General features: G+C 40.4%; 1 protein-coding gene and 1 pseudogene across 1 annotated transcript in view; one reads left to right on the top strand and one right to left on the bottom strand.

Moving 5' to 3' along the window:
- Nucleotides 1-939: 939 nt before the first annotated feature.
- LOC114638647 lies at nt 940-3,339 on the top strand (annotated as a pseudogene).
- Nucleotides 3,340-15,643: 12,304 nt separating this feature from the next.
- Nucleotides 15,644-19,395, bottom strand: part of LOC114638642 — a 12,372-nt gene continuing 8,620 nt past the window's right edge. Inside the window, exon 5 of the mRNA XM_028787202.1 lies at nt 15,644-16,019. Coding sequence (XP_028643035.1) covers nt 15,985-16,019 — 35 coding nt within the window. The 3' untranslated portion in view covers nt 15,644-15,984. The remainder of the gene's footprint in view (nt 16,020-19,395) is intronic.

Here is a 19,395-nt window from a genome sequence, read left to right on the forward strand (position 1 = left end):
GTCTGGACCATAGTCTACTAACATTGAAAAAAATCAGGGATGAAGCACCGATGGGGTCATCCCCAGATGGCTTTCTTTATGATAGTAGCTCAGGAGTCATTCAGTGCTGAGTAAATCCTAGAAATCAAGAGTTAAAATCATCACCTTCCTTAAGAAAGCCAAAGCACTGTACATTGCATAAGGGACAGAAAATGTTCCCCACAGACTCATGTGCTTGAACACTTGTTCGTGGAATTTTGGATAAAATTGAAGTGTCTTTAGTGTGCTTAAGTCAGAAACATAGGAGGACACATCTGAATCTTTCCCAATGTCAGAGTGTATTGATCAACATGAAGTCATAAGGAATGGTGATAACAAGGCAACTATTGACCAGATGGCCCGACTCTCCTGTTGATGGGATCTGGGCTAAGATAGGTCCTTCTGTTCTAACCTTAACTAGTAATTAGATATTAACTCTCGGCGCCGGCCCGCACGCGCTGCAGCGGCTCCCACCCAGCCTTCCCTCCTCTCCCCTCAGTCCCTTTCCCCTTCCCCATCCCGCCCCTCCGGGCCAGCACTAGCGGTCCCTGCTCTCGGCAAACCGCCCTCAACGGCAGCCCGCGCGCAGCGGGCTGGGCCCCTCGCTCCTCCCCTCAGGCCCAGGGACGCCGGGCGCTCTCCTCCTCCTTATGCCTCTCACTCTCGCACCTCGCCGGCACGCGGGTGAGCGGCGCCGCCATGTGCGCCCAGTCCCAGGCTGCACACTGGCCTAGGCATGAGATAGGGTCCCTTGAGCCTCCCGGGGGAGGAGAGGAGCCAGCTGCGCGCTCCGCCCCCTCCCCCCGGGTTGCCGCCGCCGCCGCCGCCGCCTGGCAGGGAAGAGGAGGAGCAGTTGCAGGCCTCTGGCCTATTCATTGCATCATCGAAGAGCATCAATAGAAGAGGGGGAGAAAAAGATGGATGCGAAAACATTTACTCAACAGCTCCTCTTCCCACAGCCAGAAAATGCTGGGAAAACTAAATATGCTACGAAAGGATGGACATTTTTGTGATATCACTATTCGTGTCCAGGACAAAATCTTCCCGGCTCACAAGGTGGTACTAGCAGCTTGCAGTGATTTCTTTCGAACCAAACTTGTGGGCCAAACAGAGGATGAGAACAAAAATGTGTTGGATCTGCGTCTTGTTACAGTGACTGGCTTTATACCTCTTTTAGAATACGCTTACACAGCCACTCTGTCAATTAACACGGAAAATATAACTGATGTTCTAGCGGCAGCCAGCTATATGCAAATGTTTAGTGTTGCTAGTACATGCTTGGAGTTCATGAAGTCAAGTACTTTGTGGAATACACCTAATAGCCAACCAGAAAAGGATCTAGATGCTGGACAAGAGAATAGTTCCAACTGCAATTTTACTTCTCGAGATGGAAGCATTTCTCCAGTGTCTTCAGAGTGCAGTGCTGTGGAAAGAACCATTCCTGTCTGCCGAGAGTCCAGGAGAAAACGCAAAAGCTACCTTGTTATGTCTCCTGAGAGTCCTGTAAAATGTACCACACAAACAAGTTCCCCCCAGGTATTGAATTCTTCAGCTTCCTATGCAGAAAATAGAAATCAGCCAGTTGACTCTTCTTTAGCGTTTCCATGGACTTTCCCTTTTGGAATAGATCGAAGGGTTCAGCCTGAGAAAGCAAAGCAGGCAGAAAATACCTGGACTTTAGAATTGCCTGGCCCATCCGAGGCAGGTAGAAGAGTGGCTGACTATGTGACTTGTGAGAGCACAAACACTACCTTGCCTCTAGGTACAGAAGACGATGTCTGGGTCAAAGTAGAAAGACTAAGTGATGAGGAGGTCCATGAGGAAGTGTCCCAGCCTGTTCGTGCATCTCAGAGCTCACTGAGCGATCAGGAGCCAGTGCCTGGAAGTGCACCAGTTCAAGAGGACCTTCTGATTAGTCCACAGTCTTCCTCTATAGGCTCAGTAGATGAAGGAGTCACTGAAGGACTGCCTACACTTCAGAGCACTTCTACCACCAATGTTCATGCAGATGACGGTGACAGATTGAAAAATGTTCAGTATCCCTATCAACTCTACATTGCTCCTTCTACCAGCAGTACAGAATGACCAAGTCCAAATGGTCCAGACAGACCTTTCCAATGTCCAACCTGTGGGTTCACTTCACCCGTATTCAGAATCTAAAACAGCACATGCTTATCCACTCAGGAATTAAACCATTTCAGTGTGACTGCTGTGGAAAAAAGTTTACCAGGGCTTACTCGCTAAAGATCCATTGCCTAAAGCATGAAGGTAAACGCTGTTTCCGGTGCCAGATATGTAGTGCCACTTTCACTTCCTTCAGGGAGTATAAACACCATATGAGGGTTTCCCGGCACATTATCCACACGCCTGGGATTTACAAGTGCAAAACATGTGGCGCCATGTTCACCAACTCTGGAAATTTAATCGTGCTCCTGAGGAGTCTGAACCATGAAGCATCAGAGCTAGCAAACTACTTCCAAAGCAGTGATTTCTTAGTACCAGAATACTTAAACCAGGAGCAAGAAGACACACTCGTTCAGTATGATCTCGGAGAACATACTTTTGAAAGCAACTCTTCTGTTCAAATGCCTGTAATTTCACAGGTCTCCTCAACCCAGAATTATGAAACTGCTTTTCCCCTGGGGTCTCTTGGTGGGCTTGCAGAAAAGGAGGAGGAACTGCAAGAGCAGCCAAAGACCAGTGCTTATGCTGAGGCTCCCAGAGATGACCCCACCCCCCACCCCAAGGCAGAGCTGCCTTCTATAACTATTGAGTAATTCTGTGATTGGCCTGGGTTTTGTTTTTTTGGAACGTGCCTGTGCTTGGTCTCACATGTTTAATATAATTTTTAAAGAAGGGTTCCCTTTGAAAGCCCTGAAACTGGAGGGTTCTTTGTTTTGCTTTATTTTTTTCATAGCTGAGATATTGCTTCTGTATGTATACAATAAGGTAACATTGAAACATAACATACACTTTGAGACTTAAGGAAAAGCAGCTGACTTAGAACATGGCAGTTCTTCCTCCCATTGTTAAAAGTGGGCAGCAGCAGATACAAAAGAAATCAGGTTGTTGTTGACCTTCCTGAGAAAGAGGGTTAATGAGAAGTTACTAAACCATTTGACAATGCCTAAATAAATGTTTACTCCTAGATGCAGGATATTATAAAGCCTGTAGATTTGGAAATATTTACCGTATTTTTTTTTCAGATGAAGGTAAATAACTTCTTCTTATTCTTTTTTAAGCCATTTTGAATTTTTATGGTGAAAAATTAGCATCAGGCAGGCATTTCCTGTACCTTTATAGTACCACTCCAAAGGCTAAGAGGTGTGATTGAGAAGAGCCAGGCTGTGCATGGATGACAGGGTGCAGAACGAGGTACATATACCCAGCTTTTCAAGAACTCTCTTCAGACCGTTTCTCTTCCTGGTCACTAAATGCTGACACCTGGCTAACTAAGACACTGCTCAGAAAAGTGTCCTCATGTCCCACCAACAGCACTTTCACTTGCATATACTATTGTGCTGCCATATAAAAGAAAAATATTAAAGATATTCTATATTTTATATATAGGTTTATATATTGTTGAGGATGTCAATGCTGTGCTGTTTTGGACAAAATAAAAGAATTCTGCTTTGAGGCTACATTCTTAACTCAATTAAGATTGTTTTCAAGATCATGTATGACAACAATATAATGTCCTTATTCCAAAATATTTTGAGGTATTGCCAAGTTTGTTAAAAAGCAGCTATTATAGTTGTCATGGGATGTAAGCAATAATGTGAAAGATAAGAAGAGGTTGTAAAATTTGTGACTCAGAAATTGGAGGAGGGATTGTTAAGACTAGAATCTAAAAACTTTGCTACTCAGATGATAAGATTTATATGATACTCTAGATTGGTATATACTTTTTTATCTGCTAACATTAATGCCTCTTCAATCTGAAATATTCATGAATCCACAAATAATGAACTTTTGTATAATTTTTTATATAGAAAATAGCCCCAATGTTTATCATTATGATAGCCCCTGATGAGGTTAGAAGATAAAAACAACATATTTTTTTTGTTTGACTTTGGATACTATCCTTTGTTTTGTGACAGGATCATAGGTAGCCCAGGTTGGTCCAGAACTCATGATCCTCTTGCCCCAGTTTGCTCATAACCCTTGCTAACATTATATATTACAGACACATCACCACACCCAGTTCCAACTATAGTCTTAGTCAAACACATGATCTGATTTTTATCTCAATGCCAGACCTTACTTACTTTTTATATTATAATAATTTGTTCTTTAAAATTTATTAATTCTGTAATTTAATTTCTATCTCTGTCCTTTTTTCTTCTTAATACTGAGAATTGAACCCAGGACTTTACATCTTATGAGCACATGCTCTATCACTAGATACAGCCCCGCCCCTTATTTCCAGCGTTTTACCTGACTCATGAGCTTATTTGCTCCCAAACATAAGTGTGTGACTTTCAGAAAAATCAACTAGAAAAGTCAGTAATTTCTATTTTATTATCATATATGATCTTCAAAAACTGTGCCTACTAATAAATAAATCCAAAATCTCATTAGAAAAAAAAGATATTAACTCTCAGCATTGCAAATTGCACATCGCATATTATACGTGTGCATGTGTAAGTATACGTGATTGTGCGTGTGCATGTGTGGATGCATATGTGTGAATATGAGAGTGTGTGTACATGTAAGTTACAGAGTGAGTGCAAAAAGTTAAAGGAAAAAAAAAACGAGTTTCAAAAAAATGAGAAGCTAAAGTGGAAACCAGGAGAGATGAGCTTCTGCCACTGTAAGTCACAGGTTTGAGAGGGAAGCTGAAGAATTGAGTCCAGATGAGTAAACAGGAGGACAAACAGACCACAGCTGAACAGATTTCGTAGACAGCAGGAATGGAGCTGAGCTGAAGATCAGAGGACACTGCATAGTTCTCTCCCATAGGCCCTTGACATGCACATTGAGTTAGTAGTGGCCATCACCACCACAGTGCTAGGAGCCCACCACACTATGGAGCCCAGATGAGTTGCACCCTTTCCTGAATTTTCCCTGTCCAATAAATGTTTGGTTCTGGCTTCCCCAGTAAGGTTTTATTACTCATATGTATACTTACAGTCCCAATTTACCCTGATACATTTATGAAGTAGCACTATCGTAGTTTAAATATGCTTGGTGCAGGGAGTGGCACTATTTGGAGGTGTGGCCTTGTTGAAGGAAGTGTATCACTGTAAGTATGGGTTTTGAGGGCTTCCTTCTAGTAGCCTGAAGATGCCAGTCTTCTGTTTGTTTTTGGAACAAGATGTTGAACTCTCAGTTCCTCCTGTACCATGCCTACCTAGATGCTGCCATATGGACTGAACCTCTGAACCTGTAAGCTAGCCCCAACTAAATGTTGTCATTATGAGTTACCTTGGGCGTAATGTCTGTTCATAGCAGTAAAACCCTAACTAAAACAACCACCCTTTCTACTTCCAGGAGTTAAGTCAGTATCCACAAATAAGAATTATAAAACAAAGCATTCCAAAGAATTGGAGCTAGCCACTCCACATGAAGTTATGGCTATAAAATCTGTGGAGGAAAACACCTTAAAATTAAAAGCATTAAAAAACTCTCCCTTAAGTGATCCAAATATGAAATAAAATATTTCATAGAATACAAATAATTGTAGATAATGGGAAGAATATATAGTCAATCTAGTTTTAAAATAATATAAATTGTACTTGGTGAAATATTGTCTCCTTTATCTGCTAACTTCCCAAAGTCAGTGTTCTTGATCACTTTAATGTTAGACATAACATTCCTATTGTGTGTCACATGCTATGTCTAATACAAAGGATCAACACAAATAAGACTGGGATCATGACAATTAATTTGATATGACCCAGGAGTTTCTTAATGGTCTTACTATTAAAAATAGTAAAACAAACAAACAAACAAAACATTAAAAAAAATAGCCTTACTAAGCTATTCCTTACTCCTGAAACAGAGTTTCTGCCTACTAGGCCTCATCTACATCGGATCCTAGGAGGTCTTTCCTGGCAACATCGGACATAAAACATATTTAATAAGTGACACGTGCCCCTACTTATATGCACAAAAATGTTATGCTTGGTCGACATGGAAAACTGTGAACAAATCTTCCCAGGAAACATAGGCCTTACACTGGGCCATCAACAAGGCTGTCTTAGTTAGCTGTTGTTGTGAAGAGACACCATGACCAAGGCAACTCTTCCAAAAGAAAGCATTTAACTGGGACCCAAAGGACTCAATGACATGCTGAACACAGGCATGGCAATGACCACCAATAGGCCCAGTGTTGTGAAGAAGAGAGGAAAAAAATGCATGAATCTCTAAAGCTTATTTGCCAGCCAATATAGTCAAACAGATAATCTCTGGGTTCAGCCAGAAGTCCCGTATCAAATAATAAGGTGGAGTGGTCCTATCAGACAAGGGCCAACAATGAAAATATCGAGGAGTTAAGGTTATACTCAAGAAGAGAAGCATCAATGCAAAGAATGACCAAACCATAGAATCAATCACGGCCATGACTGGCAATTCTTAGAGATGTCTGTGCCAAATGTATGAACACTCCACAAATCAAAGCAGAAGGCAAAGTATTTCTTTGAGCTCTGTGTTGTCTGTGATCACTAGGAAAAACTTTGAAGAGGTAGAGCCACCTTGAACTTAGTCTTATGAATAAGCAGAAGTTTGAGGGGATCTTAAGGAAAACAAGGATAGTCCAGGAAGACAATAACAGTGCAGTCAGTTAGCTACGTGACACATGAAGAAGTGCTCATGGAACAGTTCAACCAACACGAACTGAATGAAGGAAGGAATTGATAGAAACGACATTCAATAGCTTAGCAGTCACCTTGTATGGCCAGCAAGTGAATTACATCTTAATTTTACAGCCCATTACACCCCAAAAGCTGTGCAATAAATAGAAATGAAAAGAAGTATTCCACTCTTCTTTGTTTTTAGCTTGCTTTCTTATTTGTTTGTTTGTTTGTTTGTAAAGGCTTTTGTATTCAAATATGTTAAAATGTTGTGTGTTAGAATACTAGAGGTCACAATTATTACTATTGTATTGATAGTTTCCAATCCAATAAAGAACAAAAATACTCAAAAAATAAAAATAACAGATGGAGAGTAATCAAGAAAGATGCCTGACTAACCTCTGTCCTACACACACATGCAACATGTGTGTGCAAACAAGCATACACGCATATGTGCAGAAACATTCAACATATGCCACATACAAAGAGAAAGAATACACATATATACACACACACACAGAGAGAGAGAGAGAGAGAGAGAGAGAGAGAGAGAGAGAGAGAGAGAGGTCAGAATCAATAGATAAGAAACATCACCAACAAAAGGGCTCATAATACCACTAGTGTACAGTTTCTAGAAGTAGGAAGAATTTGCCTGCTGAATACATAAAATTATAGGCGGTGGTGATTGCAATTTGGAAATAAAATTGTAGTTTTCTTTTTGATTGTCACCATGACAAATCCTTTCATTTTTCACCCTGATTGTGAATGTCTCAGCATCCATGTGAGACAATCATGGAAACTCTTCACTCCACCCAGCCCAAGGCTGTAAATTGACAGTATATGCCAGAAGTATGTGAGCTGATCTTAAAAATTTGTCAGATGACTCTGATGGCTCCAGGGACTTTAAAACTGATCTCAGTACATTGAAGAAAAAAAAAACTTGTTGCCAATTCCCAACATATTAGCTGCACAAATATATTTTTATCATACTGTAACTTACACATTAAAATATGCATGATTAAAATATTTCATTTCTCGTAGGAAGCTTGAGGTATGTGGACTTGACTTCTCTTTGTCTTAATATTTGAACACTTGAGTGGCACTGTTTGCAGAGGGTTTTAGGACATCCAAGAAGTGGTGGCTCTTTAAAGGAAGTGAGTCCTTGGGGGCCTGACCTGGAGGTTTTATAACCCATCCCCACCTGCTGCTTGCTCAGCTTCTCACATAGGAGTGACAGCAGGGATATAAAGCCTACTGCTTCTGTGAACATACCTTCCCTTCCCTCTAGGTTTAGTCTTCTCTATCTTCTGCCAAGTCTTCTGACTGTGAAGGAATGAGTGCCTAGAAATATAAGCCAAAATAAATGCAACATAAGCCAGAATAAATGTTCTTCCTTAAGTTGTGCGGTATCGAGAGCTAGGAAAAAGAAAATCACAGTTACAGGTGACTATGTGCTTCAATCAGTTGCTTACTAGGGATATATTGTAAACAGGGATTTTGGTTAACTTAGACTATGTTCTGGAAGATGTTACTGTCCACGAATATGACCAGGGACAAGACCAAGGGAGATATTGGTTGCCAGGAACTGGGTGGGATTGTGTTGGTTACCTAGAACTGGGCTGAGAAACTTTATCAGGGACTTGGAAAAGGGAGATGTTGGTCAGCAAGGCAATGCTGTGAGGATGATTGGATACCAGAGGCTCCTCATGGGAAGATGTTGATTACTAACAACTTAGTTGAGGGAGATCTTGGTGACCAAGAGCTAGTTAGTAGCGTGATACATGTCAGGGAGAACCAGGTTATAAAGAACTGGTGAAAAGAGAGGTTGTTAATTAGAGACTGAATGGATAAAAATATCCATTTACCTGGAAGATTACGGAGGCAGATAAAGGTCATCAGGACCTGGGTGGGTGAGTTCTTAGGTATCATGGCCTAGATGTGAGGAGACTGGGTTCCAAGGACTAAGTTTCAGAGGGCTTGTTGATTACCTGGGTCTGGGTAAGAAGAGATGTTTAGCATGGATTGGGTTGGGGAACATATAAATAAGCAGAGACTGTCTGTGGGGAAATGTTGGCTACAAGGGACAGCTTGGAAGCACATGGTGGTTACTGGGACTTAGTTCATGCGGGTGTTGGTTACCAGGGATCAGGTAGAGGAGATAGTGGTTAAGGACAGGTGGCGAGAGATGGTTACCACGTACTCCTGTTTGCTTTCTGTTGCTGTGATAAAACAGTGGCCAAACTGAACTTGGAAAAGAAAAGGAACATTTTAGATTAGAGGTTATAGTCAACCATCAAGGTCAGCCGAAGTATGAAGCTTGAGGCAGAAACCAGAGAGGAACACTATTTCTTGCTTTGTTGCCTATGCTTGTTCAGCAGCTGGCTTTATACAAAGCCTTGGCCTACCTACCTGTCTATGGATGTCTCATAAGGATGCTTTTCAGACATATCAGAATTAATTTTTTCTACCTTAACTCATTCTCTTTAATTGGCAACTTTTAGCCTTCATCAAAGAGCATTTTTTTTTGCACTAGATGGTGATTACTTCAGAAATGCTCAAGTGGTCGTCATTGTGCAAAGAATAAAAGATTGATATCATCATGGAAGAGGGGCCAGAAAGATTCTAGGCACTGGAAGTAATAGGAGTCTTCAGCAAAACAGCATTTACTGAACAAAGCAGTTATACACATGAACTCACTTCACACAGAAGACACGCAAATGATCAAGTCCCAGCACTGTCAGGGCAGGGCTCATGAAGTCCCACTCCATGCTGGGAAGCTACTGGCTATTGATAACCTGTGAGGGAAGAAGAGTCAGTTTTTTTCAGGGATGTAGTCCATGAATCCTACACATGAATGTTCCCATGGATGGTCCTACACCCATGCATATACAGACAGCACTAACTGGACTCTGTGTTTTTGTAAAAGGAGAACATGTGAAGTTAGAAGAGAAGAATGACAGTGGGGCAGACATGGGAGGAATTAGAGAGGAGGGGATGAGGGTGCAGAGTTGATTAAAACATATTGTATGTGTATGAAATTCTCAAACCATGAGAAATAAAATTAAAATTTTAAATCATGGATTTTTGTCAGGAGGCATCTAAGATAGGCTAAAGGCATGCAGGTAACATTCCTGGAGATGGCCCACCATCTTTCTATGGCTACAATGGGTAAATTCTGAGTTGTAGGGCCTTTAAAAAAAATCTCATCTCTATTTTTGTTTTTATTTTGATTGGTTTTTATTGCTGACATGACTTTCTGGTCATTATTCAATTAGTCTAATAATCCCTGGGCATGAGCCCATCCTATTTGGGCAGATTGTCTGCAGATCAATGAATATATCCTCTCCTAATAATGATTCAAAATGTATACAAGTAAATTGTGAACCCTCTATAGAAAACGCCGTAAACATTCATGTGTCACAGTCTAAGTACATTAGGATAGAAAGCATGCTTGGAGCAAATTTATGATCAGGGAAAGCATTTCTTCTAGGCTATCTGTGAGCCCATTATCTGATATGTAAAATACACTGGAAATTCACAATGTATTGTAGGTGAAAAGACAGAAGATAAAATGCTGACTGTATTTATCTATACAAAACTTCAAAACTAATGAGACACAAGGCAGATGACTTTCCTATTGACAAAACTGTGCTAACTTATAAGAATTGTTCTTTTAAATTTTTGATGAACTTGTGGAGCTAGTGACAGATAATGAATGTTTAATTAGATAGGTACTCTTAATAGAAACACATGTTTAAACATTCCTGCTAAAACTCCTTATTCGATTTATGATGAACTTTTGGGATGTAAAGATGTTTGGATGCCAAGAACCAACCTCGGCTTGGAGAGGGGTTCCTGAGAGAAGGGGTATTTGAGAGCAGAAAAAAAATCAATTATGGGGTACAATCTGTGTTATGCTTGAAACAACTTCTTCTGGAGATCTCCAACAGCTCATCCTGATAGCTCAGCTCTCCCTGACCGAGACCCAGTCTTTTATTTACATCTAAATTCAGTCATTTAGTCTAGGTTCCCCTTTAATTATCCCACAAATCAGCATTCTGTGACCCCGCCCCCTGATTCTTAGAAAAAGACAGCAAGCATATTTTTTAACATTGCAAATGAATTCAGAGATCTGCCTGCCTTTGTTAGTACAAACAATAAGTTTGGCTGGGTGGGATCTCATCCTGAAATTACCATTCCTGGTCCTGGACCTGAACTCTCTGTCCCTTGCTGACCTTGAACTCAGGAATCTGTCTGCCTTTGTATCTTTCTAACAAGCTAGCTTACAATGCAACTGGCTCTGCTCCTCTAGGTTCATGAAGCTCCTTATACAACCACATTGCATCCTTAAATTTTGCATAGTTGACAAATTATATATTTTTTAACTCATGTTTTCAGAGTTCTTTCCCACAGCTGTAAGGGTTGTCCTGAAGGTCTCAGGGTTTACCATTTGCTGCGACACTAGATCTATCTTTGCCACTTGGACTCATAATGTCTTGATTATCATGCAGTCATTAACCTTGGCAGAGAAGACATTCCCTAATAACCTTGGCAGGGAGAATGTTTCCTGAAAGAGGAACATGAAGCAAAATCTATAGCTTTTTATACAAACAAACCTCATGCCCAGCAACCATCAACACTCATGGATGCCCATGCCCTGCAGGCTGTTTCAGGGGCAGTAAAACAGTCTGTCACACCATTCTTCTGGGTCATGCAGGACTTGAAAGACCATGTGATGTATTCTCCTGAGAAGGTATAAAAACTAAAAATGACAACAAAAGAAAGCAGGCTTCTTACTGACAAGAACAAGGCTTCTTTCATTCAGAAATAAGAAAAGTTTTTTTTCTTTCACCAATAGAGATGAAGCCTTTTGTATTTCAGCAATAAAGATGATGAGTTTTTTTTCTTATTTTCAGCAATAAAAAGATAGAAGCTTTTTCTTTCTCTGAGCAATAAAAGTTGGAGCTTATTTTTCATCCAGAATGAGTGTCTTTTTCTGCATTGGTATTTGCTGAATGGAACCTGATCCTGGGGTTTTTGCTCCATCCACCAAATGTGTGTATGTATGCATGTATGTATGTATGTATGTATGTATGTATGTATGTATGTATGTATAGGTGTGTGTATGTAAGTATGCATGAATATTTGTGGAGTTGATAAGACAGGTGGTCAGGCCCAACCCCAACCAGAATGTGTGTTTGTGTGTGTGTGTGTGTGTGTGTGTGTGTATGAATATATGTGTGTGTCTGTGCATATTGCCTGTGTACAAGTTTTTCTTTCTGAGAGCATGACTTTCCTGGCTCACAAGGAGTTAAGGAACTCAGGAAGAGAACAAAGAGCCAGAATAATCACTTGTTTACTTAAACACCCTCCACCCCCAACCCCCATTAAACAATCACGTGTTAATTCCCTGATGCCAATGGCTTCTGGCCCCAGCATAACAAAGAATTTAAAAAGAAAACCGCCAGTGCTATGCCCCCACTATGGCCTTCCAAAGAGAGAGAGAAAAATGCCCTGCATGGTTCCCAGCAGGTCACTCCCTAGGTGAACTGAAGCTTATCAAGTCTCAAATGTTTCTCTTCCTTTCCTTCTCTTTGTTCCCATTTCTCTCAGCCCCATCTTTTCTGCCTTCCTCACTAAAGAATATTTTATGGGGACTCACTTTTGCTCATCATAACACCTGCATTCTACTTGCTTGTTTAAAAGTTGTTTTTAAATGCTCAGATTTTCAAATATACATTTGAAACGAATTCATCACATTACACTTACTACCTTATGTGCAGTACATGTAGTAGTAAAATATCTAAGTTTTATTTTAACTCTATTAGTCCTACAATTGAATGAATTTCTCTGTGAACTTTCAGAAATACTCTAAAATTCACGTTATGATTCCCTAGATGTTAAAATACTAATTCTCTTCTTCTATTTGCATGCCATTCCTCTTATCCACAAGCACACATATGCTTATTTATACTGACATTGCTCACATTACTCCTACACAACCATGGAAAAACTATATTCTTGCTAGGATTTTGCGGCCAGTGTGGGTGGGAATTGCTTTTGGTGAGATGAATCAACAATGATGTTTTAAATTGTATTCACTAGTCTATTTTTTGGTCAAATTTTTTATGTTACTATAGTTTTTAAAGTTAACAGTCTTAGTCCTTTGAGAGTTTTGTACAAAAAGTTTTAATCATATTCACTCCCCTGCCCAAGTTCTTAGGTATTTTGTAATTCCTTCTGGGATGTGTTTGTTTGTGCATGTGTGTGTACATGTATGAGTGCTGGTGTACTCACCTGTGGCTGTGGGTGCTGAGACAGAATTTCTCACTGAACCTGTAACTCAGCACTTCTAGCTAATCTGGCTTCAGATAAACCCATGGTCTTCGTGTTGTGTCCACCAGTGCTGGGATTACAGATACATGTTGTTGCTCCATCCCAGTGTGTCCATCAGAGCTGGGAACAGAGATCCACTGCTCATGGTTGGGAAGCAGACACTTTGCCACTGAGCTGTGTCACCCTTGATCCAGAAGTAGAGTCTCTCTCACTTCCAAGTCATGTGAACCTGCAACCCAATCACCTTCTTTTAAGTATTTTCTTAGTGATCACTTGTCAGGGACCACCCCAATCAGGTATGGGGGTCCCTGAGACGAGTGTCCTTGAAGGCTAGATGGATAAGGATTTGGTGGTGGCAAACAGAAACACAGAGGCAGTTTGATTCTGAGTGTATTTTGCAGCTCTCAAGCAAGGGTTTTATACATAAAAAACAAGTACTACAACTCTAAAAAGATGTATCAGTGAAACAATCACAAATAGGACAGATAATGTCATTTGGCACAGTAAAACACAAAAATCATCCAAGTATTTCAACTCTAAAAAGACGTATTCAGTAAAGCAATCACGGATAGAACAGGTAACGTCATTGTTATTTCGCACAATAATAATTATCCAGATATTACAATTCTGAAAGGGTATATTCAGTGAAGCAGTCATCCAAAGCTAGTGGCATATATCCAAGAGCAGGTTAATAAATTTTTATGATCAGCTATTGTTTAACATCTAGTGCCTGATTTTTTGTAAATCTTCAAGGCATAAATTTAAACCACTTTAATTCTTTTTATTTAAGGCTTTCCATATACCATATGAAATTTTGTTAGGAAAGTTCTTATCTATCATAATACTATTACGTAATTTTGTAAATGATTTATGAAGTAAAGCTCTGGTTTTCCCTGAGATAAGGTCATGGCTAGTGACCCCGTCTCAAGGGATGGTTTCTTACCCATTTTTCTCGCTTAAGATCTTAGCCTAGGCTATCAGAAACATTTTGTTAATAAGAAATGGAATAAAAGAAGATAAAACATATATTGCCATGAGAATTATGGCTCAATATTTTGTTCTGGGCAAGAGTTCCACAACCAGTTCCAGGAGGCCTTCTTCTTTTGAAGTTTTTGCCTCAGTCTGTGGAACTTGTCACACAGATTCTACTGGGGTTGATGTGGCAATTACTTTTGGGTAATTTTTATATTTGGCAATAGGTATCATTTGATCATTTGTTTTCTAATAGAATTGTTTACTTATTAAATATTAATAGATCTTTCTGATGCTTAACCCCGCCCTGCATCCCTCTGGTCTTCATGGCACTGTTGTCTCTGGCCCTGCCTTAGTTTAGAGAGGATTCGTGCCCACTGTTACCTCGGCTGCCACGCTCGTCCCCTCCTTTGTCTGGTGCTACACATACACTGTTTTCTAGTTTTCTGAATGTTCTTTGCTATTGCTTTGATGCCTTTTTTCCTGCTAATTTTTCCTCAAATATCAGACTTGGGAATTGCATGTAACTTCCTCAGTCTCAGAGGTTTTGTCTACTCCACACGCTCTTTGCTTATTAACCCATGAAAAGATGTTTTTCATTTTTTTGTATGATGGTGTGAAGTTAGCTGTGATAGTCTGTATTGTTGAGTCGACGGGATCTGGAAGCCCCCATGATGCAAAGCTTCTGGACACAGGTATAAGGCATTGTCTAGATTAGGTTGACCTCTACTCTTGAGTGTGAAGGGATAGTTAGATTAGTTAGCCCACACCTGTGAAGTCACATGATTGGCAAGTTACACCCGTAATCCAGATAATTGATATATTTTAATGGACACTTTGATACAGAATGTCTCTTGTGTCATTTTCCCCTTAATTTTGTCATTTAAGGAATATCTTGTTTTAATATTAAAAATATGTTAGCTTAGAGCTGGCCAAATCACTTACCTTGAAATATCTTTTTCTCTCATATTTTTAGATTAGCTAGAAAACTGTTGGTATGATTTATCTTTTTATGTAACTGGCCTGAGTATGTTATTCTTTTTTTTTTTCTGGTTTCATTTGTTACCATTATAATTTGTTTTCTTTCTGTTTACTTTCAATTTAATTTGTATTGTAGCACCTGGATTTTAATATAAAAGTGTAATTTTTTCCTTTTGTCTCTATTACATGATGTTACTTTTCCTCTAAGGAATGACTATGTAGCACATAAATTCACATAAATTTTTTAAAAGCATGATTTCATATCTGTACCTAGTAAATTAGTACTTATTTCTTGGTTCTAATTTCTAATTTAACGTCCTATGGTTTTAGAGCTGAAGCTTTTCTACTATTTTCAGTGCTTTAAGATGTGTTTTGACTTTGAGTTTGGCCTACCTTGTGACCTTGAGACTAACGTACAACCTGCTATTTATGCAGGAAGTAAATGATTAAGGAGAGGGGTATAACTTGTTGGTCTTTGCTACCTCCTTTATTCCACTTCTTATACAGGGAGGTTGAAATCTCCAATGAAAATACCAGTTTCTCCTATCTCCACATTTATTTTTTCATAATTTTTCCTCAAAAATTTGACACGTTGTGTCCTTTCAATGCAGGTAAAAGCTTATGCATGCTTTCTTCCTTTAGTAATGACTGCAGGGTCAGCATAAAATAACTTCCTTTCCCTTAACTTGTTTACAGATCCGTAGTTAAAATTGATATGGTTGTTAATTTATTTGCAAATGTAACATCTCTGTGAACCATATCCACTTTGTTTATTTTATCCATGGAATGGCTACATGGGAAGCAAGCTGCTTCTGATGACTCTGTCCCAGATATCATATTTTAGCTTTGTAGGCAGTAGCATCATTTTGGGTCCTGAAGTTATTTAGAAATCTTGAGGTCCCGTCACTTCAGGTTCCCCTGGAGAGAAGAAAACAGAATCAGACAGAAGCTCCTAGGAAGTGGGGACTCTCTGGATTTGGACCTGGTTTAAACTGTGCCCTCACGTTTCCTTCTCTTACTACATGTTTTCTGAAATGTGGATATTTCAGTCCACATCTTTCAATATAGGTAAAAAGCTTGTGCGTGCTTTCTTCATTCTGATGTTCCATGATACCAGAAGTGTAATAAAGTTGAAGGAGAATGGCCTGTGCATATTCATTGAGTCTCCCTGAACTCCAAATAGAGGGCTATCTAGCTTCAAGAGAGAGCATAGTTAGAGAAGTCTCAGAGGTAAGTTGTTTTAAGAGGTGACTGATGCATATGCCTTGTTAGGGATCTAGTGTACTGGTGATCAGTGCCCAGCTTGCATGTTTCCAGGTTCTCAGCCAGTTATTCAAGGAGTTGAAATAAAGGCACACAAAGATTGCAAAAGTAGCAGGAAGATGTTGAAAACAAAACCATAGAATAGGCCAGAAAGCACTGCAAGTGAGTAAAGGGCCACAGAGTCAAGTTCCTTGAGAGCTTGGACTATTGGCTGGCACTTGCTTTTAATAAGATTCGTGAGAAGGTGATGTGTGGTTACTTAGTTTTGCAATTGGTAGTGGCTAATGCAGAAACTCATAACTGGACAAAGTACTACATATGTGTAACTGTGAAATTTCACCTGGGATCATCTATAATCAATTACCTCTATCCAAAGAACAAGAAACATTGTGGGATAGGGTACAGAAAGAATAGAAGCAGGGGGAGGGGGAGGGGAAAGGGGGGAACCAGAAAAGGGGATAACAATGAAATGTAAATAGAGCCTTCGGGCTGGGGCAGACACAGAGTTGGTCTGCTCCTGTGGAGATACTGAATCCTGAGCCATCCTAGAGGAGCCACTGCACTCAGAGCAGCAGACACCAAGGTGGTTTGCACTTGGGAGACATCATATCCTGAGCCATTCTAGAGGAACCACTGCACCCAGAGCAGAAGGATTTCCAGATCCAAGAGGGGGCCTGAGTCCCAGGAGTTCTTCCACACAGGAGATTAGGAGAATAAGACCACAGAGACATCTGGACTCTGAGGAGCTCTGCAACAAGCAAGATAACTGGAAATACAGACTCCAGTCTTACACAGTGAGGGCAGGTAACACTAGAGTTAACCAGATGGCGAAAGGCAAGCGCAAGAACATAAGCAACAGAAACCAAAATTTCTTGGCATCCTCAGTACCCAGTTCTCCCAATATAGCAAGCCCTGTACACCCCATCACACCAAAGCAGGATTCAGAATTAAAATCACTTCTCATGATGATGATAGAGGATTATAAGGATATAAGTAACTCCCTTAAAGAAATACAGGAATACAAGTAAACAGGTAGAAGTCCTTAAACAGGAATCACAGAAATCCTTTAAAGAAATGCAAGAAAACACAAAGAAGGAATTACACAAAAACATTCAGGATCTGAAAATGGAAATAGAAACAATAAAGAAAGCTCAAAGGGAGACAACCATGGAGATAGAAAACCTAAGAAAGAGATCAGGAGTCATAGACACAAGCATCACCAACCGAATACAAGAGATAGAAGAGAGAATCTCAAATGCAGAAGATATGGCGGAAAATATTGACACAGTTGCCAAAGAAAATGCAAAATGCAAAAAACTTCTAACTCAAAACATCCAGGAAATCCAGGACACAATGAGAAGACCAAACCTAAGGATAATAGGTATAGATGAGAATGAAGAGTCCCAACTTAAAGGGACAGTAAATATCTTCAACAAAATTATTGAGGAAAACTTCCCTAACCTAAAGAACAAGATGCCCATAAACATACAAGAAGCCTACAGAACACCAAATAGACTAGAAGCACCTAAAGAAATGTTCAGTATCCTTAGTCGTCAGGGAAATGCAAATCAAAACAACCCTGAGATTCCGTCTCACACCAGTCAGAATGGCTAAGATTAAAAACTCAGGTGATAGTAGATGCTGGCAAGGGTGTGGAGGGTGTCCCATTGTTGGTGGGACTGCAAGATGGTGCAACCACTCTAGAAATCAGTCTGGCTGTTCCTCAGAAAATTGGACATAGCATTACCTGAGGATCCAGCTATACCACTCCTAGGCATATACCCAGAAGATGCTCAAACATATAACAAGGACATATGCTCAACTATGTTCATAGCAGCCTTATTTATAATAGCCAGGAGCTGGAAAGAACCCAGATGTCCTTCATCAGAGGAATGGATTCAAAAAATGTGGTATATTTACACAATGGAGTATTACTCAGCTATTAAAAACAATGAATACAAGAGTTTCCTAGGTAAATGGATGGAACTAGAAACTATCATCCTGAGTGAAGTCAGCCAATCACAAAAGAACACACATGTTATTCACTCACTGATTATTGGATATTAGCCCAGAACCTTGAAGTGCTCAAGATGCAACTCACAGGACACAAGAATTTCATGAAGAAGGAAGACCAAGTCGGGGTGATTCGGTCCTTCTTAGAAGGAGCAACAAAATACTCAAGGGAGCAAATATGGAGACAAAGTGAGGGACAGAAACTGAAGGAGGGGCCATCTGAAGACCATTCCTCCTGAGTATCCATCCCATGTGCAGTCACCAAAGGTAGATGCTGATGTGGAAGTCAGGAAGTGCATGCTGATAAGAGCCTGATATGGATGTCTCCTCAGAGGTCTTCAAGAGTCTGACATATTCAGAGGCAGATGCTCACAACTAGCCATTGAACTGATCATGGGGTTCCCAATGGAGGAGCAAGAGTGAAGGCCATTTGAGCTGAAAGGGTTTGTGGCCCCATGAGGAGAGCAACAATACCAACCAACCAGAGCTCCCAGGGTCTAAACCACCACCCTGGGAGCACTTAGGGAGGGATCCATGGCTTCAGCTGAATATGTAAGAGTGGAGGGCCCTGCTGGGCATAGGTGGAAGAAGAGATCCTTGGCCTCATGAAGGCTGGAAGCCCCAGAGGGTGGGAATTTTGAGGGTGGGGAGGTGGGAGTGGGGGGGTAGGGAGGGGTTACATCCGCAGAAAAGGAGGAGGAGGGGTGAGGGGATGGGGGTTCCTGGGTGGGTGGGGGATGGGGTAAGAGGACAACATATGAAATGTAAATAAAACATCCAATAAAAAAAAGAAATGTAAATAGAGAAAATATCCAATAAAGAAAAAAAGGAAAATAAAAGAATGTAAGAGGCATTGGGTGCGGTGGGTGCCAACTTCTAAACACATTAGCTCATAGATGCCATGTTCCTGAGCAGACCTTTACAAGATCAAGCCAGAAAAATTCCATCAAGACGTGTGAAGGGCCTCTTTGGCCCCACCATTAGTGGAGGAGTTATTGGCTCTTGGAGGCTCACAGGG

Source organism: Grammomys surdaster, unplaced genomic scaffold (genome assembly GCF_004785775.1).
Source record: "Grammomys surdaster isolate TR1022 unplaced genomic scaffold, NIH_TR_1.0 125617, whole genome shotgun sequence".
In the NCBI taxonomy this organism is placed as follows: domain Eukaryota; kingdom Metazoa; phylum Chordata; class Mammalia; order Rodentia; family Muridae; genus Grammomys; species Grammomys surdaster.